This window comes from Gymnodraco acuticeps, unplaced genomic scaffold (genome assembly GCF_902827175.1).
Source record: "Gymnodraco acuticeps unplaced genomic scaffold, fGymAcu1.1, whole genome shotgun sequence".
Classification (NCBI taxonomy): Eukaryota; Metazoa; Chordata; class Actinopteri; order Perciformes; family Bathydraconidae; genus Gymnodraco; species Gymnodraco acuticeps.
The window spans coordinates 1,569,749-1,589,983 of NW_022990940.1; the positions used below are offsets into that span (position 1 = coordinate 1,569,749).

The following is a 20,235-nucleotide window of genomic DNA, read 5'->3' on the forward strand; positions in this document are numbered from 1 at the left end:
TCATTGTAATTTGCAATTATTTTAAATACAAAAGCTACGTTTCTTCACATTCATGCCGAGAAAGTTGTGTGATTGTGTTTGAAATCTGTTTTTCACTTCTGTTTTTTTTTTAGATATGTCAACCACTCTTGTGCCCCTAACTGTGTTGCTGAGGTGGTCACATTTGAGCGGGGTTACAAAATCATCATCAGCTGCAATCGCAGAGTTGAAAAAGGAGAGGAGGTGAATATTTTAATTTTTTTCGATTAGACTTCTTGCTTAAACGACTGATTTGAATCTTGTCAAAAGCATAAATGATGACGATACTTAAAAACTGATGACTCTCTCCCTGTTTCCCAGCTTTGTTTTGACTACCAGTTTGACACTGTGGCGGGTCAGAACAAGATTGCTTGCCTCTGTGGAGCTCCCGAATGCAGGAAGTGGATTAACTGAGGAAACGACAAACTTAAATGCATTCCTTGCTATAGAGTGGATGCTGGGATCTCTGCACAGAGAAAAAAAGGCTTCACATTAAAGTCATTTTATGAATGAGCAGAAGGCCTGAGCCCTGAGAGATAAATGAATTCACATGTGGGTTCATCGAGACGACGGAGAGGAAATCGGCCGGAGGAAGGGAGATGTAACACAGTAGCAGGGTGTGACTCGTGCCATATGTGAGGGGCTCTGTTGTATGAGATGCCTCTGTGTGTCTGTATGTGTCTGTGTGTCTGTTGGGTGTACATGGGGTGCGGAATCCACCAGCGAATGAGAAAGCACTGTGCAGGGTGCGGCCTTATTGCTTACTAAGGGCAGGCCCTTTTGTTTCATACTGTCAATGTATACCGTATGACTAAATGTAGACATCACTGAATGAGGAATGTACAGCAACGAATACCGCGAAGGGAATATTAACTTGCACTAAAAAAAAGAAAATATACAAAAAAAAACACACACCCGAAAACTTTTTAAATACTTGATTCCATGAGTCAGTTTTATCATAGGTCTCTGTCATGTGATTTGTGTGGAATTCGAGAGGTTTTGTATTTATTACTGAGTGAATGAATTTTAGTCTCAAAATGATGAGATTGAGTTAAAGAAGGCTAGATTACTTTTGTTTTTAAAGATTGAGGAAGACATGCTGTTACTATTGTATAAATGTACATAAAGAAAACTATAGGAATAACCGACCAAATACTACCTTAACCTTCTCGATGTTTGGGTGTTTTTAAATTGTTTTTGTTCCGTTTGTCATTGAAATTTATTTAAGATGGATGTTATTTCAGTTTGAGAGTATATATTATGATTATTCTGTACAGAATTTGTAATATAACCACAATAATTCACAAAGTATTTTTGTTGTATTAAAAGTAAGGTATTGTAGCGTAGTGTTTTGTGACTTACACATGCTTTGACCACTCAAAAAAAGAAATATTTTTGTTGACTAACGTAACGAGTTATCAGTTACAGAATCAAGAAAAGAAAGACTCTTCAAATAGTGAGGGATCAGTGTGATCTGTTTGCTGTTAATCAGGTTTGATTTTAAAGAACTGTGAATTAGGTTTTGAAACCCAAAAATGACTTTTTAACTTTTTAACACGTATAGAAACACCGACATGTATTTACCTGTTTTTTGTTTTTACATTGCTTTTTAAAATAAGGTGCAAACGTCTAATGATATTGTGAGTTAGACGAACCAGTGTGACAGGAAGAATCGTAACAGGGAACTGGTGTTTGGAACCGGAGGGTGTTCTACCTTTTTTTTGGACTGAAATGGCATTCTCCTTAATCAGAAATATTTCTTATACTGACACTTCACAAGTCACATGCTTAGAAACGGAAGAGTTTTTGCGTGCACAATTTCAAGTCGACTGTAAAATTTTGGAGACAGTCTTAGAACTTGTAATGTATATGGCATGTATTTTTTTAACTTTCCGAAGACTCAATTGTATATATTTTCTCAATGAATGGTTGTAACAAAATTGTTTCTTGGATATTTTTCTCTTGTATGATATTATATCATCCTGCCAGTGTGTTTGTGCTACATTTTCTTGGTTGTGTAGTCAGATTTTTATTTCCTTTTTTTTTCCTTCTTTTTTTTGAAAATGCCTTTTGAAGTGTACAGAGTATGAGGTTTGGAGTTTGTGGAATTGAATTTAGAAACATTTACAAAAATAAACTATTTTACATGTTAACCATCTGTGTACGTAATTTCAATTATCGTATTTTCAATTGTTGACTATTAAGCTGTAAATATCTTTCATTTCCCTAGCTTTTGATATTGGAGACTTATTGTATCGAAGCAAAGTATAACGATTATTTTCATAAATACATAATTAGTAATAATTTACAGTAATTTTTAGAGGAAGTTAAGTTTATTGCTTGGAATACAAGAAAATACGCGGTTTCCAGGCTGTTTGCCTTGTGACCCCTGTTAGGGCTGCCATTAGCAACATTTTCCATTATTTATTGCAGATACATGTATAGATGGTATACATACCCATTATTTCCCAGAGCCCTAACTTCATTCTGTGTTTTCTCTGACCAACAATAAAGATATTACTACCATTATCATAACAGTCTCAGAAAATCACAAAAGATTTAAGTTTTTCTTCAAATAACACTTAAACAATAAATCCATGGTTAGAAAATTAATTGGCAACGTTTTTTTTAATGCTTACCTTTATCTCTTAAATCATCTTGTGATTCCTCAGATTCATCTCGAACAAGGTGGATGATCTAAACCTTACTGGGGTAAAGGTAGGTACAAAGATACATGATTAATTAAATGGTGTATTCTGTGTGCCGGGACCTACATCTTATTAGACGGGCAAATCAGGTTAATATGACCATGTGAGAGCACGCTTAACTTGAGGCTTATTATCTACTCTAAAACACGATATTCTCAACGCTTACTGACAAAAGCCCATACACTCCTAGGCTGTGTTAAACTCTGATCAGTGGATCCTCTGTCCTTAGCTCATGTAGTCACAGAAGCTAAACAACTTGTAACAATTGTCTTCGATATTTTATACTTCCTCTTCCTTTCTTGAAGTAAACTCTGGAGATGTTTTAGGTCCATTTCTTATACTATTTACATTGCAGTAAGCTAATCATACTAATACAATGGAGATGGACTATGTTGGTTGCATGTTCCATTATGTTAGCATCTGTACACTGCTTCCCATTGGATTGTAGGATTAATATTATTAACATACTGATGCTTATTATTGATACAAAATAGTCCACACCCTGTCATAAACAACATATGTGTGTACCTGCAAAGCACATGCATTGTAGGGTCCTTTCATAAAAGCTGCTTATGCAGAGCTATAATGAATATATTGCATATCAAAGATGATCATTTATTACTGGGACCTTTTTAATTGTGTACTTTAAGTGTCTGTTATGATATTGTATGTCCTTCACTTCCTTTGTTTTGACAAGATTAATATTACTATCATTGTAATTATTTGTTTTTTGGTTATTTGAATCAATATTTATTTTTTAACATTATCAGTGGTGTAAAGTAACTATGTAGATTAACTCAAGTACTGCACTTAAGTAATATTTTGAGATACGTGTACTTTACTTGAGTATTTCCAATTTATGCTACATTGTACTTCTACTCCACTACAATTCAGAGATAAATATTGTACTTTTACTCCACTGCATGTAGCCTATTCAATACCCTTAGTTACTTTACAGCAGGGGTCCCCACACTTTTTGGGCTGGTGAGCTACTTTTGAAATGACCAGCAAACCGAGGTCCACCAACCAAAAATAAAATCCCAAATTGCAAGGGTTGCTGAATAACACGTTTTATTTATACATGGGATAATAGGGCTGCAACAAACGACTAATTTGATAATCGATTAATCTATCGATTAATGAAACGACTAATCGACTATTCAGACTATTACTGTATACCTTGCACAATTTCTCAAACGCTCTTATTTAGCCATCAACTTTTAGATTTAGCTTGAGGTTGTTTTAGGCATGTGGAAACTAACAATGAAGACAATAAAGATGAATACTTGATTCAAAAATACATATATTAACAAATTGTTTACAAAATTAACATTGCTTTTTATTTAAATTAAATAAATAATATTTCACATCAAAAGAAACAACAATGTTTTAACAAATCGTATTAAATAATCTGATGACAGAACTGTGAACAGAATAGCTGAAACTTTAACAAAATAAAGAGTACATCTGTTACCTCTATCATTAACCCATGTTTGAATCATTGAGTTAACTGCGTGTGTTGCTGCTAGCATACATAACACCTGACGTGGAAACGTTACTCGTGGATGGGGCTACAGAGCTACTAGAAAGACAGTCGAACCCGGTGCATTCCTCCGTCTGAATGTGGTGCACTTTTGCTAAATGTTTAGATAAATTGCTCGTGTTACCGCCCTCACATGCTAAACACTCTTGGCAAGGAGCATTGTTCACCTCAAGACGGGTAACATTTAACCACACCTTGGAGCGCTTCTCTCCGCCATCCCCTCCGTGTGTTGCTGCTTGTAGCAGCCGCGTGTGTGTAAACTGCCCCGCCCCCTCGCACACAGACGGGGGAGAGAGATCTCGTCTCGATTGGAAAGATCGAAAATACACCGACATTTGTTTGTCTTTTTGCATATTAGAAACGAGTTGGCGACACTAAGACTGCGAGATAATATTTGTGTAGCAATAATACATGACCTTTCTCAACTCGCTACTCGGAGGGAAGTCGCTGTCATATGCCTTGTGAACACTCCGATAATGCCTCTCCACGTTACCTTTCTTTGGCAGAGCGACGCTTGCTTTACAAATAAGGCAAATAACCTTTGAATGTGACATCACAAAAAAATATTCTTCCTCCCATTCTGGGTGGAAGTGGTTTGTCTTTAGCTTCTTGCTCGGTCCCGCACTCATTTTGTTGTTTGTCTCTTTAACTTAATTTGAGTTTTCCCGGCACTTGACTGATTTTGTATCGCTTTGCATTCTGGGTTAACAGACTGGAAAGCGATAGGTCGCTTTTTCTGTCAATCAAGTAAACTCCTGAATTAAGTGGCAGGAAGGCCAAGGGAGGAGGGATCAAAACCTGTTTTGTCTATTTTAACGGAACAGGATTTTTTTTTTTATGAATGACTCGCGATCTACCAGCATTGCCCCCGCGGTCGACCGGTCGCCCGCGGTCGACGTACTGGGCACCTCTGCTTTACAGACTTGGATTAATAATGTGAAATGTAATCAAACAATGAAACGGACCAATCTGTATCATGAGTAGCCTACTTTTATATATTTTGATGCTACTACTACTTTTGTATTTTTACTTGAGTAACATGTTGAATGGAGGACTTTTACTTGTAACAGAGTATTCCTACACTCTGGTACTTCTACTTTTACTCAAGTACAAGATCTGAGTACTTCCCCCACCTCTGAATATTATGCACATTATTAATTTGTTCATAATCTACATCGCAGTTTATTATTGTCCATCCAACCAGGTACAATCTGAGTCACACTGACATCTGTCGGTGGAGTTTCTCACTGCAGCCCACACTGCCTGGTGTTGTGTCGAAATAAACTTCCCCTTTAAAAATCTGCTTTCTTGGCTGTGTGCCCTCCGATTGTTTTTACCTTGTTTTTCCACCGTTTAAAGAAATGATTGTGGAAGGAGAAGTGAACAAGTAAACATGTAGAATTTGCTCTCGATTAAAATGACCTAATTTTAAATTAACTGGACTGTGTCATACATTTAAACGAAACGTTGACTGACGGAATGATGCTGTTTACATTTCGAAAGTCCGACAGAGACACACATTTATTGGGGGTGCGGACTGCTACGTAACACCTGTAAACAGTCTATGGTTGACGCTCATTTGAAGAAGCTTGACCTGCCTCTTTTCGCGGCCGTGCCTACTTCCTGCTAGATGAAGCAGCGCCTCAGTTTTGACGTAGTAAGAAGAGGAGCAGCTGGTGAAGTGAAGGTGGAGAGGCTGCTGTTGATGGTCTTTAGTACTTTGTTTGCACACGTTTTCATTTTGGCTCCTTTGAAGAAAACATGGGAAGCACCGTGATGGAGTCCAGCAAGGACAGCTCAAAGAAAATGCCAAAGAAGAAGAAAAGCCTGCGGATTAACATGCCTGTGAGTCGGTGAAGTATCAACTAATGTGGCTTCTTGCTGTGAATGTTAAAAACCGAGCTTGTTATTGAACTTTTTAGGACATCAGGAGGGACACTTTTAGTCAGGGTTTATTGCATATCTGCCTGTACATGAACGCGGCAGAAGAGAATGCACGATTGACAGCTGTCTCTATGCTAGGACTTTTAAATGCAACAGGGGAAATAACATGTTTGCCCATGCTGGAAACAGTTGATTGTTAGCAATGACACATTTGTAGACACTTCCTTCAACGTTTTTGATCAGTATGCCCTGTAATGTGTTGACATTGTAGCCATTAACAGCGTTAATAACTAACATTAGGGCTGAAATTAACCTTTTGTTTTATGTATCTACAGAATATGTAGCCTACTCTTGAAGCATTTGGGTATTGTGAGGAAAAACAAATAAGCAAACATTTAAGAGGAACCAACGTGCTCTAAATGAGCAAGTCATGCTTTATTATTTTCTATATAAAGAGCCTTTGTTTGCAGTAGTGATTCACAGATTGTAATTAGTGTTATATAGTGATAGTGAATAGTGATTATATGCTTTATTCAATATACTGGGCAGGCAATGACTGTCATTTTCTCCACAAGCCTTCAAAAGACTGTGAAGCGAACAGTTTTACTGCATACTTTAAAAGCCTTTTTTCTGTTTTTCAAGGTTAAAATAAAGTATGTTTTAAACACTGTGAGCAGTAGGCCTACCAACTTTTTTGTTTTGTCTTTTAAGGTGTATGACATGTTACTGTAGCTTACAGGGAATAGCTTTTTGGATGGCATCTATCAGATCCACCAATTGCAAGCTCTACAACATTTAACTGTACATGTATTGGATACTATCTCTGTCTCCTGTACAAGCATTTGGTAAATAGTTGCCTTTGTTTTGCCTTCTTTGGAAAATGACATAAGAAAAAGTGCCTGCAGCTGAGTCTCATTTACGTTTTCATGATGCATTCATGTGCAGATAATTAGATTGGAAGAAAACATTTCCCCAATAGTAAGCCTGTGAATTACAACACTTTTTTTTGTTGTTGTGATCAACACTCAAGTTGTGTGTTGAAGTTGTGTGTTGAAGTTCTCATGAACCATGAACTTCACCTATGTTATAAATATGTAAATGAGTTTACATGGCCATAAACCAACTGCTGCTGAACTGCCCCATAGTGCAATGTAAAACTCAACCTTTGGTATGCGAAAGGTTATGTGTTGTGTTTGCTTGCAAAAGTTTCCGCATTGGCCAAACATGTTTTTCTTCTTCTTGAGTGGTAACATTTTCACTTTTAATGATGAAGAGAAGGAATAATGTACCCTTTCTGAAATATGCATAATTATTTAACAGTGGCAGAGAAAGCGTACATTTTTCCTGTTATAACTTGCAGTTTTGTTTTACTGCTGTATTTCCTGGAAGTTATCTTTGTCCTTGACATTCAGATTTCTGTTTTGTGCAGGACTTTGGTGCATTTACTTCCCCACAAGTGGAGACAAGTGACTCAACAAAAAGTGCCGCTAAGATGGTAAATAAAGAATTTCCTTGCCTTCATTATTTTCCTTTACTTGCCAATAGTTTTTCATGCTTGTTTTTTCCAGCACATGGTTTATCTTGTCACGATAGCTCTTGTTTGTTTGGCCTTGAACACATTTAGCCATGTATTTAGGGGAGAAAGATATTCCTCAAGGCCATCTCGCCCTTTCTGCCAACCCTGACCGGTTTACAGTAACATTACGCCCTCTGTGTTCAGGCATAGCAAGATCAAGAAATTGATTTTCTGAAAGAAAGCAGCCACTTCCTACTGTCTGCTCTAATTGATTAGAATAGGAGTAAACCTCGATCATTAGCTCATATCCCCAGAGTACATTTTTCAATTTTACCCCAGTAACATTATGTAATGCTGATATAAACCTGCATTCTCCTGAGTTTATATCCAGACAAACCCTGAAAGTGCACTTGCCTTAACAAGCTCTTGCACAATGACAGAGGGAGAGGCACACAGAACAGATGGGTGTGTGCTAAAACTCCTACAGATTTGTCACAGGATTGGTCTAAACACAAATGTGCTTCTAAGCAAGCCTCTAAGCAAATATCAGTACCAGAGTGACCAGACAAAACAATTATTCCCTTTTCATTTTGTATTATCAGTGCATTGCAGTGGTTCTGTCTCCATCTAATATGCATACTCTGTTTTGTTGAGGCTAGTTATTATCCAGGCTTATTATCCACCAACAATGTAACCAAAACACTCCTGTTCTGTTTGAATGTTTTCTGTAAATACAACCTCCTAGTTGGAGATTGCTGCGTATTATAAAGCTTCACTGTTTCAGTGCCCACAAATGGTTAAAAGATTTGTTGTTGGCACCTCCCGAGCAGACAGCTCAGTGGTGGGAGGAGGCGCTCGCTGACTCAAACGAGATTGGCTGCCATGCCCCCTGTTTTGTTTTGGTGTCTGCACAGCGAAAAGAGAAGCATTTATATCGGTCTGTTTACAATAAATTGACCTTGCAAATACTTATAAACACAGAAAGTCAAAATGTAAAAATATGCTTTAGTTTGGCCAAGGAGAGCAGATTTTCTTGAAGTTAACCAGTAGGTGATGTTACTTACTGATATGATGATGCCCTGTGCAGCATGATATAATTAAGATAGTTAAATGAAGAAAGTTTTGATCTTTACGATGTTTTAAAACAGTGTGTGAGTACAGGATACACTGCAAATTCGATATGGTTTCCTGTTCAGCTCTGATTAAGTCTTGCACAGATGGGTGTGCAGACAAACTGAGAGGTTTCTGCTAAGCAATTGTTTAGTTACTGTCAAATGTTCTCTGAAGGGAATTTCACTGCAGAACACGTTAATAATGATATGTCCAAGAGGTCTCTGGTTTAAAAGAAAGTCCAGAATTAATTAATACACTTTTATAGATCAGATAGAATATTTGTCTTATTGCACCTTGCACACAACCACATTCTCAATTTTCTTTTTATGACATAACATTGAGTGTAGCAATGTGCTTGAGTAAACAGTACAGTGTTTTATGTGTGGGGAAAAGAAGAAGTAACCAAACGAAAGCTGTCATTTCACAATAAACCTCTCTCTAGATTTGCAGCATGCCTCTCACACAACACTGTGGTTACACACTGAACATAAACCTAACTTTAACAAAGGTGCAGACAAATAAATTGTTTTTATTTCCTTATTGTCTCTTTTAGGCAGAACGTCAAATCCATTCAGCCAGCCCCACCAAAGGAGAGTCAGTGAGGAGCCCAGCCACGCTCTCCCTGCATTCCCAGTCTGCTCCAGTGTCAGTGAGGACCAGTTCAGGGTCTCCAAAAACTATCTTCCCCTATCCCTCCTACCAGGACTCGCCACCCAAATCCCCCCGCCGCTTGAGCTTCAGTGGTATCTTCCGCTCCTCATCCAGCTCAATGCCTCCAATCATCAAAATCTTCTCCAGGACGAGGAAAGGTGAGTGGACAAGTTAACTTACGTAGTTTACTTTGGTTTATTAGTGCATTAATAGAATCATTAACAAAATAGGAAAACAAATATGTATACATATATTTAAAAATAGTATTAGATATACTGTAACTATGTAACTATTTAAACTTAATCTTAAACCTAAGCTTAGCAGGAATATGCACAATTATATCCAATACATGTTCAAAGTAAAGAATATGCAATGTACAGAAAAATTATTCAGAAAGATGTACATTAGTGAAACTCATTAAAAGTATAAATATGTTAAATTGTGGTCAGGGGGCTACTGTGGCTGTAAGGTAGTGTGGTTGTCTGGCAATCAGTAGGTTGGGGGTTTGATCCCAGCCCGTGCGATCGAAATGTCGATGTATCCCGATGGTGTGATGTATGAAAAGGTAAGGATGGGTAAATACTGACTTGCATATGTAAAGCACTTTCAAGACACCTAAAGATTGGATAAAGCTCTATATCAAATGCAGTCAATTTACCATAATGTAACTTGTAGTAGTACTATTGTTGTATCTTAAATCTTTTATAAAAGTAAAACACAGAATGACAGCTGTTGCCAATGCAGAATAATAATCATGTTGTGACCTTTTGCAAGAGCGGGTCTACGAGGAAGACCTTTGTAAAGACAGCAAGACACAATAGATGCATCTGTCATCTCAATGATTGTTGTGGTTTCCTGCTTTTTACAGAGCTAAAGCCACACAAAGGAACCTGTCTATGTGATTGAGATCAGGAGTTCAGATATGTTGTAGCTTGTGACAAAATATACATCAATGCAAGTCATGCAGCTTTTTCTCAGACACACACAGTGAGCATCTTTCTGCGGATAAGGAAGTAGAAGCCACAATTTCATCATGGTAAAAAGAAATCAAACTAAATCCACTGCTTTGTGTTGTAGTTTCCTGCGGGCTAACATGGTCACAAGCCTCTTCAGGAAGATGGGCGCTTAAGGTGCAGAAAGATGTTTCATCAAAGATTCATTATCAGTCATCCTCTTAATACAACTTTCCAAAGGAAAGACAATGGTTGACTTTGTTTATTGTCAGAGTCAGAGAGGAGTTTATTTTGTATCTCCCTAATGCTAGCATTAGCAGTGCATTTCAAACCAAGATTATTAGGTTAAGTTACAGGTTTTTTGTCCAGGTGGGAGCCCTGCCATACTTTCCACATCAAAATTAAACGTCATTGAAGGTAATACTGGCATCACTAAGAGGTAGAAATGAGAACAAGGCCTTGATTTATGAGGAACAGAACGTACAACCAGATTTCCAGCTCTCGTGTCTCCATGCTTTTGGGTGGCTGATTATTACATAACAAAACCAAGCCTATACTACATGGAAACGAGCCTGCTGGAAGCATCATCACAGAGATGAGTCATATGTTTTTGGCTTCTACATATACCCATTCTTCTGTTTCCTTGCACAGGGTCAGTTTGGCAGTGGCTGGTGGAATTAGCTATGTTAGAGCCAGACCTCAAGAGTCGGCAAAAACACACCAAAACAGCCCTGCGGCTACAGGCCTCTGGTCTCTCTGGATTTGTATAGTGTGATGTGGTTTGAGACGTTAAATCCTTTCGGTTTCCTTTTTTAACTAATGATGTAGCTTTAAGTGAATGTGGGCCAATGAAAATGACAGGCAACAAAGAATGCTTTTACGGCAAATGAATATTATCCAGTGACTGAGTGGGCACACAAGCTTTTCCTATTTGGGGGATGTTTTTGTAGACACCCTACTTTCACCACAAGGGTGTGCTCAAGGCAAAGTCTTGTTTTAGTTTTAGTTATGTTTAAGCTGTCAGTTCTATATGTCCTGTTCGGCTCTGGTCCTGTTATCATCAGTATTTCTGGCCATTTTAGTCAACATAGAGGTATTCTCTAAGATTTAGAAATGTTCCTGAACATCATATTTAGTATAATTTAGACAAAACTACTTTCTCAGTTGCATTTACATCCATATCTGCTTCAAATATGACCAGAAGGTTTTTCAGTCCCGTCTGCTCCATCGCCTGGACATTGTCAGTCTCCCAGCGCTGAAGGCGACTGCGTTGCTATCATTCCCTTATCTGGAAGTGACCAGACTCTCAGAAGCTCCTCGTACAACCATGCAGAGTTGTTTCCCCCCTCTCTCTTGCTCTCTCTGTTGCTACTGTGTGCTGCATGTTGTCAGTAAATAAAGGAAACGAGCAGTTTTCCCTTTCCATATTTGACAAAGTGCAGACCCTACAAGGGCAGGATGATTATTATTTGATTTTGGAAGCTGAGCCAGGGAAAACCTAAAAAAGACACTATTTAAAATCCTCATGGATCTGAAACATAGCAACTATAGATACAAACTGCAGTGAATTAGCTTTATTAGGATACTGACAAACACGAGTGAGCATCACAGGATGTTTGAGGTACAGTAAGATGACCCACTCAGCAGAGTGGAACACTTGCATAACGGGTTAATTGAGATCTGTACTGGACACGCTGTAGCTAATGTCAGTAACAGATACTGAGAGTGCCATCTGTTACGGGTTGGGGAGGCCAGTGGTGTTGAATGGAGGATCTCTGATCAGCTGACAGAACATGGGATGTCCCCACACTGTCATCTGACGGGGGCTGGCCTCAGCAGTCTTTAAGGTCCCTAAAAGTTACAGACAACTGAGTGGATAAATGACACAGCTGCAGGACTCCAAGCTTAAAAACACCACTTTTATGTCTTTTATTTGTAGTTTTCATTTCAGAAAATGCTGAGATTGTGTTATCCTCTAATTCTGTGAAGACAAAGTAAGACAGATGTCCTGTTCTTACTTTCCTTTGTTGGTAGAGGGAGGGCAGTGGAAAGGAGGCGGGAGGAAGTGCAGCCTGAGCCAATCGCTGGTGTTTCCTTCACGGACTGGCCTCCTTTTACAGGCTGCTGACATGCGTGCTCTATTAAAGAGACGCCACCCACAGCTGCACCTGACAACTTACAGCACTGACACTGCTCAGCGGGGGGAAAGGCACTCCAGTCCCCAGTTATTTGCATCACTTGCGACAGTGACATTTCTTAGCTGAAGCTGTGTGGAAATTACAGCTTTTATACTCAAACGACACAGAACACTGCTCCCTGCTGGCTCTGTGCTCCGTAGCCCTGGAGGATTTTCTTCTTGCCTGGATATGAAAGCTTATCCTATATTGGTGACTTGCTGCAGTTGTCATTTTCTGTTTGTAACTAAGTAGGTGGATTCCTTCATGAAGTAACCAAGTAGTTTATTTTACATTGTTCATCCATCGACTGAAGGTGACCAGTTTCCTCTTTTTATAAAAAAAAGGACCATCCCTCTTCTCTAGAAAGGCCTCCAGATCTGTGGAAAGCATTTTGATATATTTTTCAACTTAGTTTATTTTCAACTTTCTTCAACTAGCAAATGGTGTGATCTTCACTTTGGACAGTTTTCAGACATCACCGCACCCCTCTCGTGATGCAGATGGTCAGATTTAGTTTTGAACCAACAACCCACTGTGTTTCATGAAGAGGTTTGGCAGCCTGAGGAGGAGCAAGAAAAAGAAGGAGCAGGATGGGCTAGGAAGCAGGAATCAGTCCGAGGCGTCATGTCTGTCCGGTAATGTGCCATGTCTTCACCTGCTCCGTTTTAGTCCAGATTCAGATCCTTTATGTTAACAGTCAATCTATACTTTCATGAGTCACATGCTGGTACACCTTTTTAAACAATACATTTTAAAGTTTTCTTTTAGTGTGAACATGTTCCCAGCCTATATATATATACACACACATAGTAGGTGGTGAAGGCAGTTTGTGGTGGGCTGAGGCTCTGCATATAGTTTAGGTGCCGATCACATGGTCCTGGTTTCTTGTTTCACAAATGCATGCACTACAAATTGACAGCACACAGACCAAAGTGGTAAAGCTATGTGTGAAGGGTTGAGATTACCTTAAATATCACGCTGCTAAATACTGCACCAACTGCACGATACATTATGCATTGTGTCTGCTAATATGTGTTCTTTCATTTAAATGTTAATCAATCAATCAATCAACGTTTATTTATATAGCCCAATATCACAAATGTTACAATTGTCTCAGTGGTCTTCACAGTGTGTACAGAATATCAGTATGACAATATGACACCCTCTGTCCTTAGACCCTCACATCGTACAAAAACCCACAGTCTAAAGGGAAAAATGGGAGAAACCTCAGGGAGAGCAATAGATGCCGTGTGTAAATTGAAAAGATAATACATTTGCAACATAGGTAGTCCAAATGTTTGGTTAAAACAGTAAAATAAATATGATTTGTTTGTGTTCCTGTCAACGAGGTAAAGTGATTCATAGCCACTCTATCTGATGCAGTGTCAGTTTGTATCCTAAGGGAGTCTCTTCAGAATAGCTGCTCCGACAGGAGTTATTTTGCCTGAAGTTGGGACAGTCAGAACATGCTAAGATGATGTTTTTTCTTATGTGTGGATGAACATTAACAGAAAAATGGATATCAAACAAAAAGCACTGACCACCATGCGGCTTTGGTATAATGTGTTAGCTCATAATGCTTGATGTGTCACAGGGACGCACTGTGAGGCGTTGAAGTGGCTCTTTATCACAGACTTTACAGCTCCTGATTTAGAGCCGGTCTGACCTCGGTGGAGTAGATGAGGAGCTGTCCTAATGATGAACGCCCTAATGTAGCGGTAGAGGACATAGTTCATCTTAAAGTCAGAATATACAGCCTGGTGATACCTCCAGCCTATAGCATAAGTCCTTTGATCCAGAGCGTCCACACATTGGAAAGTCAACTGTGTAGCTGCTGACATCTACATGAGACATTTGCAGTAGTCTGTGTGCTTCTATGCAACGTTTTGCATGTCCGTTTGAATTGTGACTGCACATTTAAATGTTTTGCCATGATGCAGTGAGTGAGCTTGCCTTTTTTGGGTTCCTGATCATTCCCTTGTTGCCTGTATTATGGTGTTTCTAGAAATTGATTTGACCCCCTTGTTGTTAATTTGGGTCACTTGACTATATCATTTATTGCTTCACAATCAACACTCCAGTTCTGACCAGTGCACCAATTCAAAATGAAATTAACAGTTGGGAAACATTGTATTACGCTGCTGGCCAGAGAAAGCTGTATTGTTGAATCTGTAGCAGCTTTGCTTCTGCTCTGACTTCAACCAATGACGATCACGTTGCTCCCCGTCGGCCCACATGACTGAAGCCACCTTGTCGACTCCTCAGTGGGCCCCCACTGAGAGAATCTGGTTTTATGGGTGTTATGTTAACACAGCTCGCGGTAAATTGCAATATAAAAAGCAAGCGTGAGTCGCCACCTGGGTTAATCCGCTACCTTCAGAGCAGCCTGTACACCTCTGAATCCCCGCACACATCTCCTGCAAAACCACAAAATATTCTGCTGTTAATGTAGGACTTACAGTTTTAATGCTCACAATTTAAAATTTGCATTTTAGCGGGGCATTAATTGTTTGGTCTATAAAATGGAATAGAATTTGAGAGAAATGGTCATCCCAGTTTCATAACGTTATGTCTTTTAAATGTTAATAATATCCAGTTAAATGTGATCATAACCTTTAAAAAGGAAAATCTCTGAAATGCTGAAAACCTTTAGTATTTCAAGGTAATGCAGAATAAATATGAAATACAAATGATGATTTTGATAGTAAAGTACTTCTACAGTATAACCTTGCATTTCAATGCTGCTTTTGTCTACCAAACATAGACAGAACTGTGTCTATTGCTGAAGTGAATCTTATCAGTATGTAGTATGCTCGTAGGTGACTTCACTCTAAATTATTATAGAGTACGACGTAAGTGTTTTTAATGATAGTAAACTAAGATGGACTGGACTACTTACAAGGCATCCATTTCCTACTTCCTGTGTGGTGTCTGTAGCAGCCAGAGAGAGGGCTCCAGCCTGCTGTTATCTCCTCCTGGGGAATGTGCCACAACAGCGGGGCTAAAATAAGAAAGCTACACTGCGGAAGCAGGGCATGCCAGAGAGGGCTGGTGTACGCCAACTAAATGTTAAAAGATAGTGTGGAGTGCGCTTTAAGGGACCAAGGAAACATTTTCACACACAGGGCTTAGTATAATATAAAACATTTCTTCAAATGTTTTTAAATCTCACAATATTGGTACATCTGTACCTATTGAATTAGTATGTATAATAAATATAAGGGTTACTCAGCTTGCCACACTTTAAATGATTAAGTACTTTATTTCTCAGTCATATGTTAAAATTACTTTAATAATTGATCTATTTGTTTCATATGACTGAGTCAAATGGGGTTATCTTCTGAAACTGATTCTTGTATTTTCTAGTTGGCCTCATGTGACATTCGCTGTCACATCCATGTTGTATTTCAAGGCATGATAAGGCAACTGGAAGTCCCCAGGTGGAGGCCTAGTCATGTGAAACATTTGGTCCTCATTACACATATCACTCATTGTCAATCCTTAGAAATATGCCGGCGTGGCAGAGCAAGGAGAGTGTGAGTGTCGCATGTCAGCCTGCGTAAGATTGTGACGCCTGATGTAAAAGAGCATGTGAGGGCTGTCATGTGACTGACACCTTCAACCTGACACCCCGCTGGAGGAGCTGTGTCACACACAGCTGACGGCTGCTCTGAGTTTAATGCAGCTGCTTATGTTGCAATATGCCTAGTAATTGTGGAGGGACTCCAGGAACAGGAGTAACAATCAATAAATCAATCAAAGTTTATTTATAAAGCCCAATATCACACATGTTACCGTTTTTACAGAATATGAATATGAATACAACCCCCTCTGTCTTTAGACCCTCACATCGGACAGGGAAAAGCTTCCAAAGAGAACCCAGAGTTAATGGGGGGAAAATGGATGAGACCTTGGGGAGAGCAACGGAGGAGGGATCCCTCTCCCAGGACGGACATGCAATAGATGTTGTGTATAAATTAAAAAGATAATGCATCCAAATGCTTGAAAAATGCATACAGTATATAAGAAGAAGATGAAGATGGATCCAGGTGGATGTCAACAATCCTCTGGGTGCCATTAAAGAGGGAGTAAGGTGAGCATCAGGCAGGACCACAGCATCAAGGTTCATTATTATGATTTTTATTTTATAGCACATTTTAAGACACAGAGGCAAATCAAAGTGATTCACATAGGCATTCAACACATCATAATTAAAAACTAAACCAACAAACAAAAACAAAAAAAATCATAATAAAAAGACAATTCGTAAAAGCGATAAAATACTGGTTGCAACTAAAAGTGCAATGATAAGGCACGGCTAAAGGATCTCAGGATAGGCTGCATTAAAAGAATGGTTTTTAACCCTGATTTAAAAGAACTTGTTCTCGAGTGAGGGGACAATGGACTTGTGGTTGAGGTGGTTCGTGCACCTGGTTAGGATTCCAACATGCACGTCCCACTGGGAAGAGACATTGGACCGGTTGGAGGTTTTATATCACAAAAACATGTCTTATACTGACATTCGGTTCCAAAGTAGTCTACTACATTTACATTTAAATAATGCCATTCATATTCAGTTTTCTCCATAATTATACAACGTGAATAGTAAAATATTTTTGAAATTATGTGATTTAAATTCAGCTTCCAGTGACAAATATTTCAGACCATACTATATATCCCATGTTCTACTCCGTAAACCTCTTTTTTTTATTTTACTGTTTGAATCAAAGCATTAACCTCCAACAGCTGACTCTCAAAAACAATATACAGTAATTGATGTGCTGTTTATGGCCTCTCAAATGTCAAAGCCTCTTTAAATCCAGCTTGCGAATCCTATGATGGGTTGTATACGTTTTGATCATTTTCAAATGAAATATAATTAGTAATTGGCACATTTTCATTTTATTGGTGTTTCTTAGTTGTTGTTTTTTAAATGATTATGTATTCATAGTAATGGTCTGTTATCCAAAGCCTGTTATTCAGAAATAACAGACCGTAGAATGCTTTTTGACCAATCAGAATTGGTTATTCAACAAAGCCATGGGACATAAATATATACTGTACATTCCAGACTGCAAATAATGTGACCACATAATCTATATAATCTGCTAGTGGTGTATTATAACAAACTATTTATAAACGAGAAGCAATAGTGACAATACAAACGTTTGAAGACACACATTAAAGCTAAAACATGCTGATAATTGTTATTTAAGTTGACATCATTTAGTTTGGTGCTGTCTTTCTAATGGTGGTTTACCTAATGCAGCCCTGTCTGTCAGCAACTGAGCTGACACTTTCAAATCAAATCAGGTTTTATTTATATAGCACATTTTAAAACATTTGTTTGGTTGAGCCAAAGTGCTGTACATGCAAATAATAAATAACACATTACTACAATTGCAAACAGAAGACAATAAATTACAATAGCAAATATAAAAATCAAACACAGGGAAATGTCAGGAGTCGTGCTCCGCTCTGACTAGAAGGCCAGGGAGAAGAAGTGAGTTTTTAGTGTTGATTTAAAAACCCCTAGGGTCTGGGCCGACCTCACATGGAGGGGCAGAGTGTTCCAGAGCCTGGGGCCAGCTGCTGCGAAGGCTCGGCCCTCGGGTTTTGAGCCTGGTCTTGGACACTATAGCAGCAGCTGGTCAGCCGACCTTAATGCTCTGGCTGGGGTGTAGCGATGGAGGAGTTCGGCTATATAGGCAGGAGCCAGCCCATTTGGTGCTTTAAAAACAAATAAAAGGAGTTTAAATCAATTCGGAACCTAATTGGAAGCCAGTGCAATGAGGCCAGAATTAGGGTTGATGTGGTGACGCTTTTTGTGGCCAGTGAGAAGACGTGCAGCTGCGTTCTGCACTAGCTGCAGGCGTCTAATTGACGCCTGGTCCATACCCACGTATATAGAGCGTGTGGTTGGATTATTGCAACTTTATCTCTGTCATCAGTACCGCTACTCTCTCAGCTCCTGATGGATCAGATATGCATTCCTACTGTGTTATAGCATGTGACAGCGTTGATGGTACAGCAGTCACGATTGTAGCACGTTAGCCTTGCCAAATAAGTCTTTCAGGGATGTCAATCGGCATGGTGATTAAGTTTCACTGGAAACAAAGTATGGACTGACATTGAGAGGAACAAGCGTTAAATTGTGGTATCTATTGTTGACCTTTTTATCTCTCTGCAGCCTCTGGACTCTCCACACCACCCACCACCCCAACCCACGCGCCCAGCCAGCCTGTGTTCACCCAGGAGGCCGTGCCGAGCAGACCTGAACGCCCCGATGCGAGATCGCTATCCCGCTCCATCTCCACCCCTCTAGACACAGGACAGCGTCTCAGCCTTCCCTCTGCTAAACCCCCAATCCCCTCCTCGAGCCTTGTGCCATCAAACTCTACCTCGCAACCAGTGAGTCAACAATATACTCATTTTCAAGTAAACATGTTTCATTATTTGTTTGTCTCGGGACAGGTTGGCTTGTGAACAATAAAGGAATGTGCTAAAACTCAAATACATTTAGATGTGCAGCAATGTTAGAACGTTCACATGAATTTAGTGTGAAAAGTTGTGAATGGAGCAGAGTAATTTCACATCATAATTGTAGAGGAAACTTCTGTGTAGCTATGCAGTGGGAGTCACCGACTCAGGAAGGAGACACGGTAGGAGCAGTAGCTTTGATGTCAAACACTGATGGTTTATTTGGAGTTACGGCCGGAGGATTCACATCACAAGTCCAAGAGCCAGAGGTTCTGACTTCACGGTAGAGTTGCCACGTCAATTCTGGAGAGCCTGTCTCTTGCTAGCCCATTTAACTGGTTTCGCAGAGAGTCATCAACATGTTTTGATAAGATAGCTTTAGATAGTTTGGGCACACTAAGTTACCAGCTTCCGCCACTTATGGCCTTGCATATGTCATGCCCTGGAGTCCTCAGACAACAGAGAAGGAAGTGTCCCAGTGTACCCACAATACAGACCATCTGTGACCCAGTATTGACCGGTCACAGAATGGGAACAATAACATTATTGGCTGAAGCAGCCTGTGTCCTTAAAGGAGGTAAACAGACATCAAGGTTTGTCCTGTATGTCACATCTTGGCGTCTATGATAATTATTTCCATAACAATAATTACAAAAGGAGTTCAAAAGTCCCCTATCCTTAATAGAGTGGCGAAGTCACGCCCATCTACTTCCGGTCCATGGGACCGTATTTCGGAAAAATAATGTATTGAAGTCAATGGAGAGAGAAAACGTATCTTTCGATCCCGTTTGAATTGTGCCATGAATTACACATATGATGTTTGTCAATCTTACAAAAATAATTTCCATGTAAAAAAAAAGTCAGTTTGTCGTAAAACTGTTGAAATATAAGACTATGAAAAATACGCAACTAGAAAGACTACAAATCCCAGAGTCGCGTAAGTGATGTCAAAATTGTTTTCCTCCACTAAGAGATAGCTAAGATCAGCGCCATATAGATATAATCTATCTATATCTATATCTGGCTAAAATAAGATAACTTTAACAAGATGCCTGTGTGCTTAGTACCAGGTTGTTGTCATACCAGCAATGGGTCTTGCTCGTTCTTTCGCTTCCCGTCTGATGAAAGGACCAGGAGTGGCTGGCTCAAGTTAGCTACCTAGCTAGCCCGTTAGTTAGCATTACAGCCTTGT

General features: G+C 39.3%; 2 protein-coding genes across 3 annotated transcripts in view; both read left to right on the top strand.

Annotated features, from left to right (window-relative positions):
- The window catches only part of kmt2cb (lysine (K)-specific methyltransferase 2Cb), a 75,223-nt gene extending 73,052 nt beyond the window's left edge, over positions 1-2,171 (top strand). The window contains 2 exon segments of the mRNA XM_034234401.1: positions 114-222; positions 340-2,171. Of these exon segments, the coding sequence (XP_034090292.1) occupies positions 114-222; positions 340-432 (202 nt within the window). The 3' untranslated portion in view covers positions 433-2,171.
- Positions 2,172-5,815: 3,644 nt separating this feature from the next.
- Positions 5,816-20,235, top strand: part of LOC117558399 (5'-AMP-activated protein kinase subunit gamma-1-like) — a 31,857-nt gene continuing 17,437 nt past the window's right edge. Inside the window, exons 1-4 of one of the 2 annotated variants that reach the window (XM_034234585.1) lie at positions 5,816-6,114; positions 7,583-7,648; positions 9,336-9,591; positions 18,754-18,974. In XM_034234585.1, the coding sequence (XP_034090476.1) occupies positions 6,031-6,114; positions 7,583-7,648; positions 9,336-9,591; positions 18,754-18,974 (627 nt within the window). In that variant the 5' untranslated portion in view covers positions 5,816-6,030. Of the gene's footprint in view, positions 6,115-7,582; positions 7,649-9,335; positions 9,592-12,608; positions 13,199-18,753; positions 18,975-20,235 lie in introns of those variants that run through there. The other variant, XM_034234586.1, reaches the window with a different exon arrangement.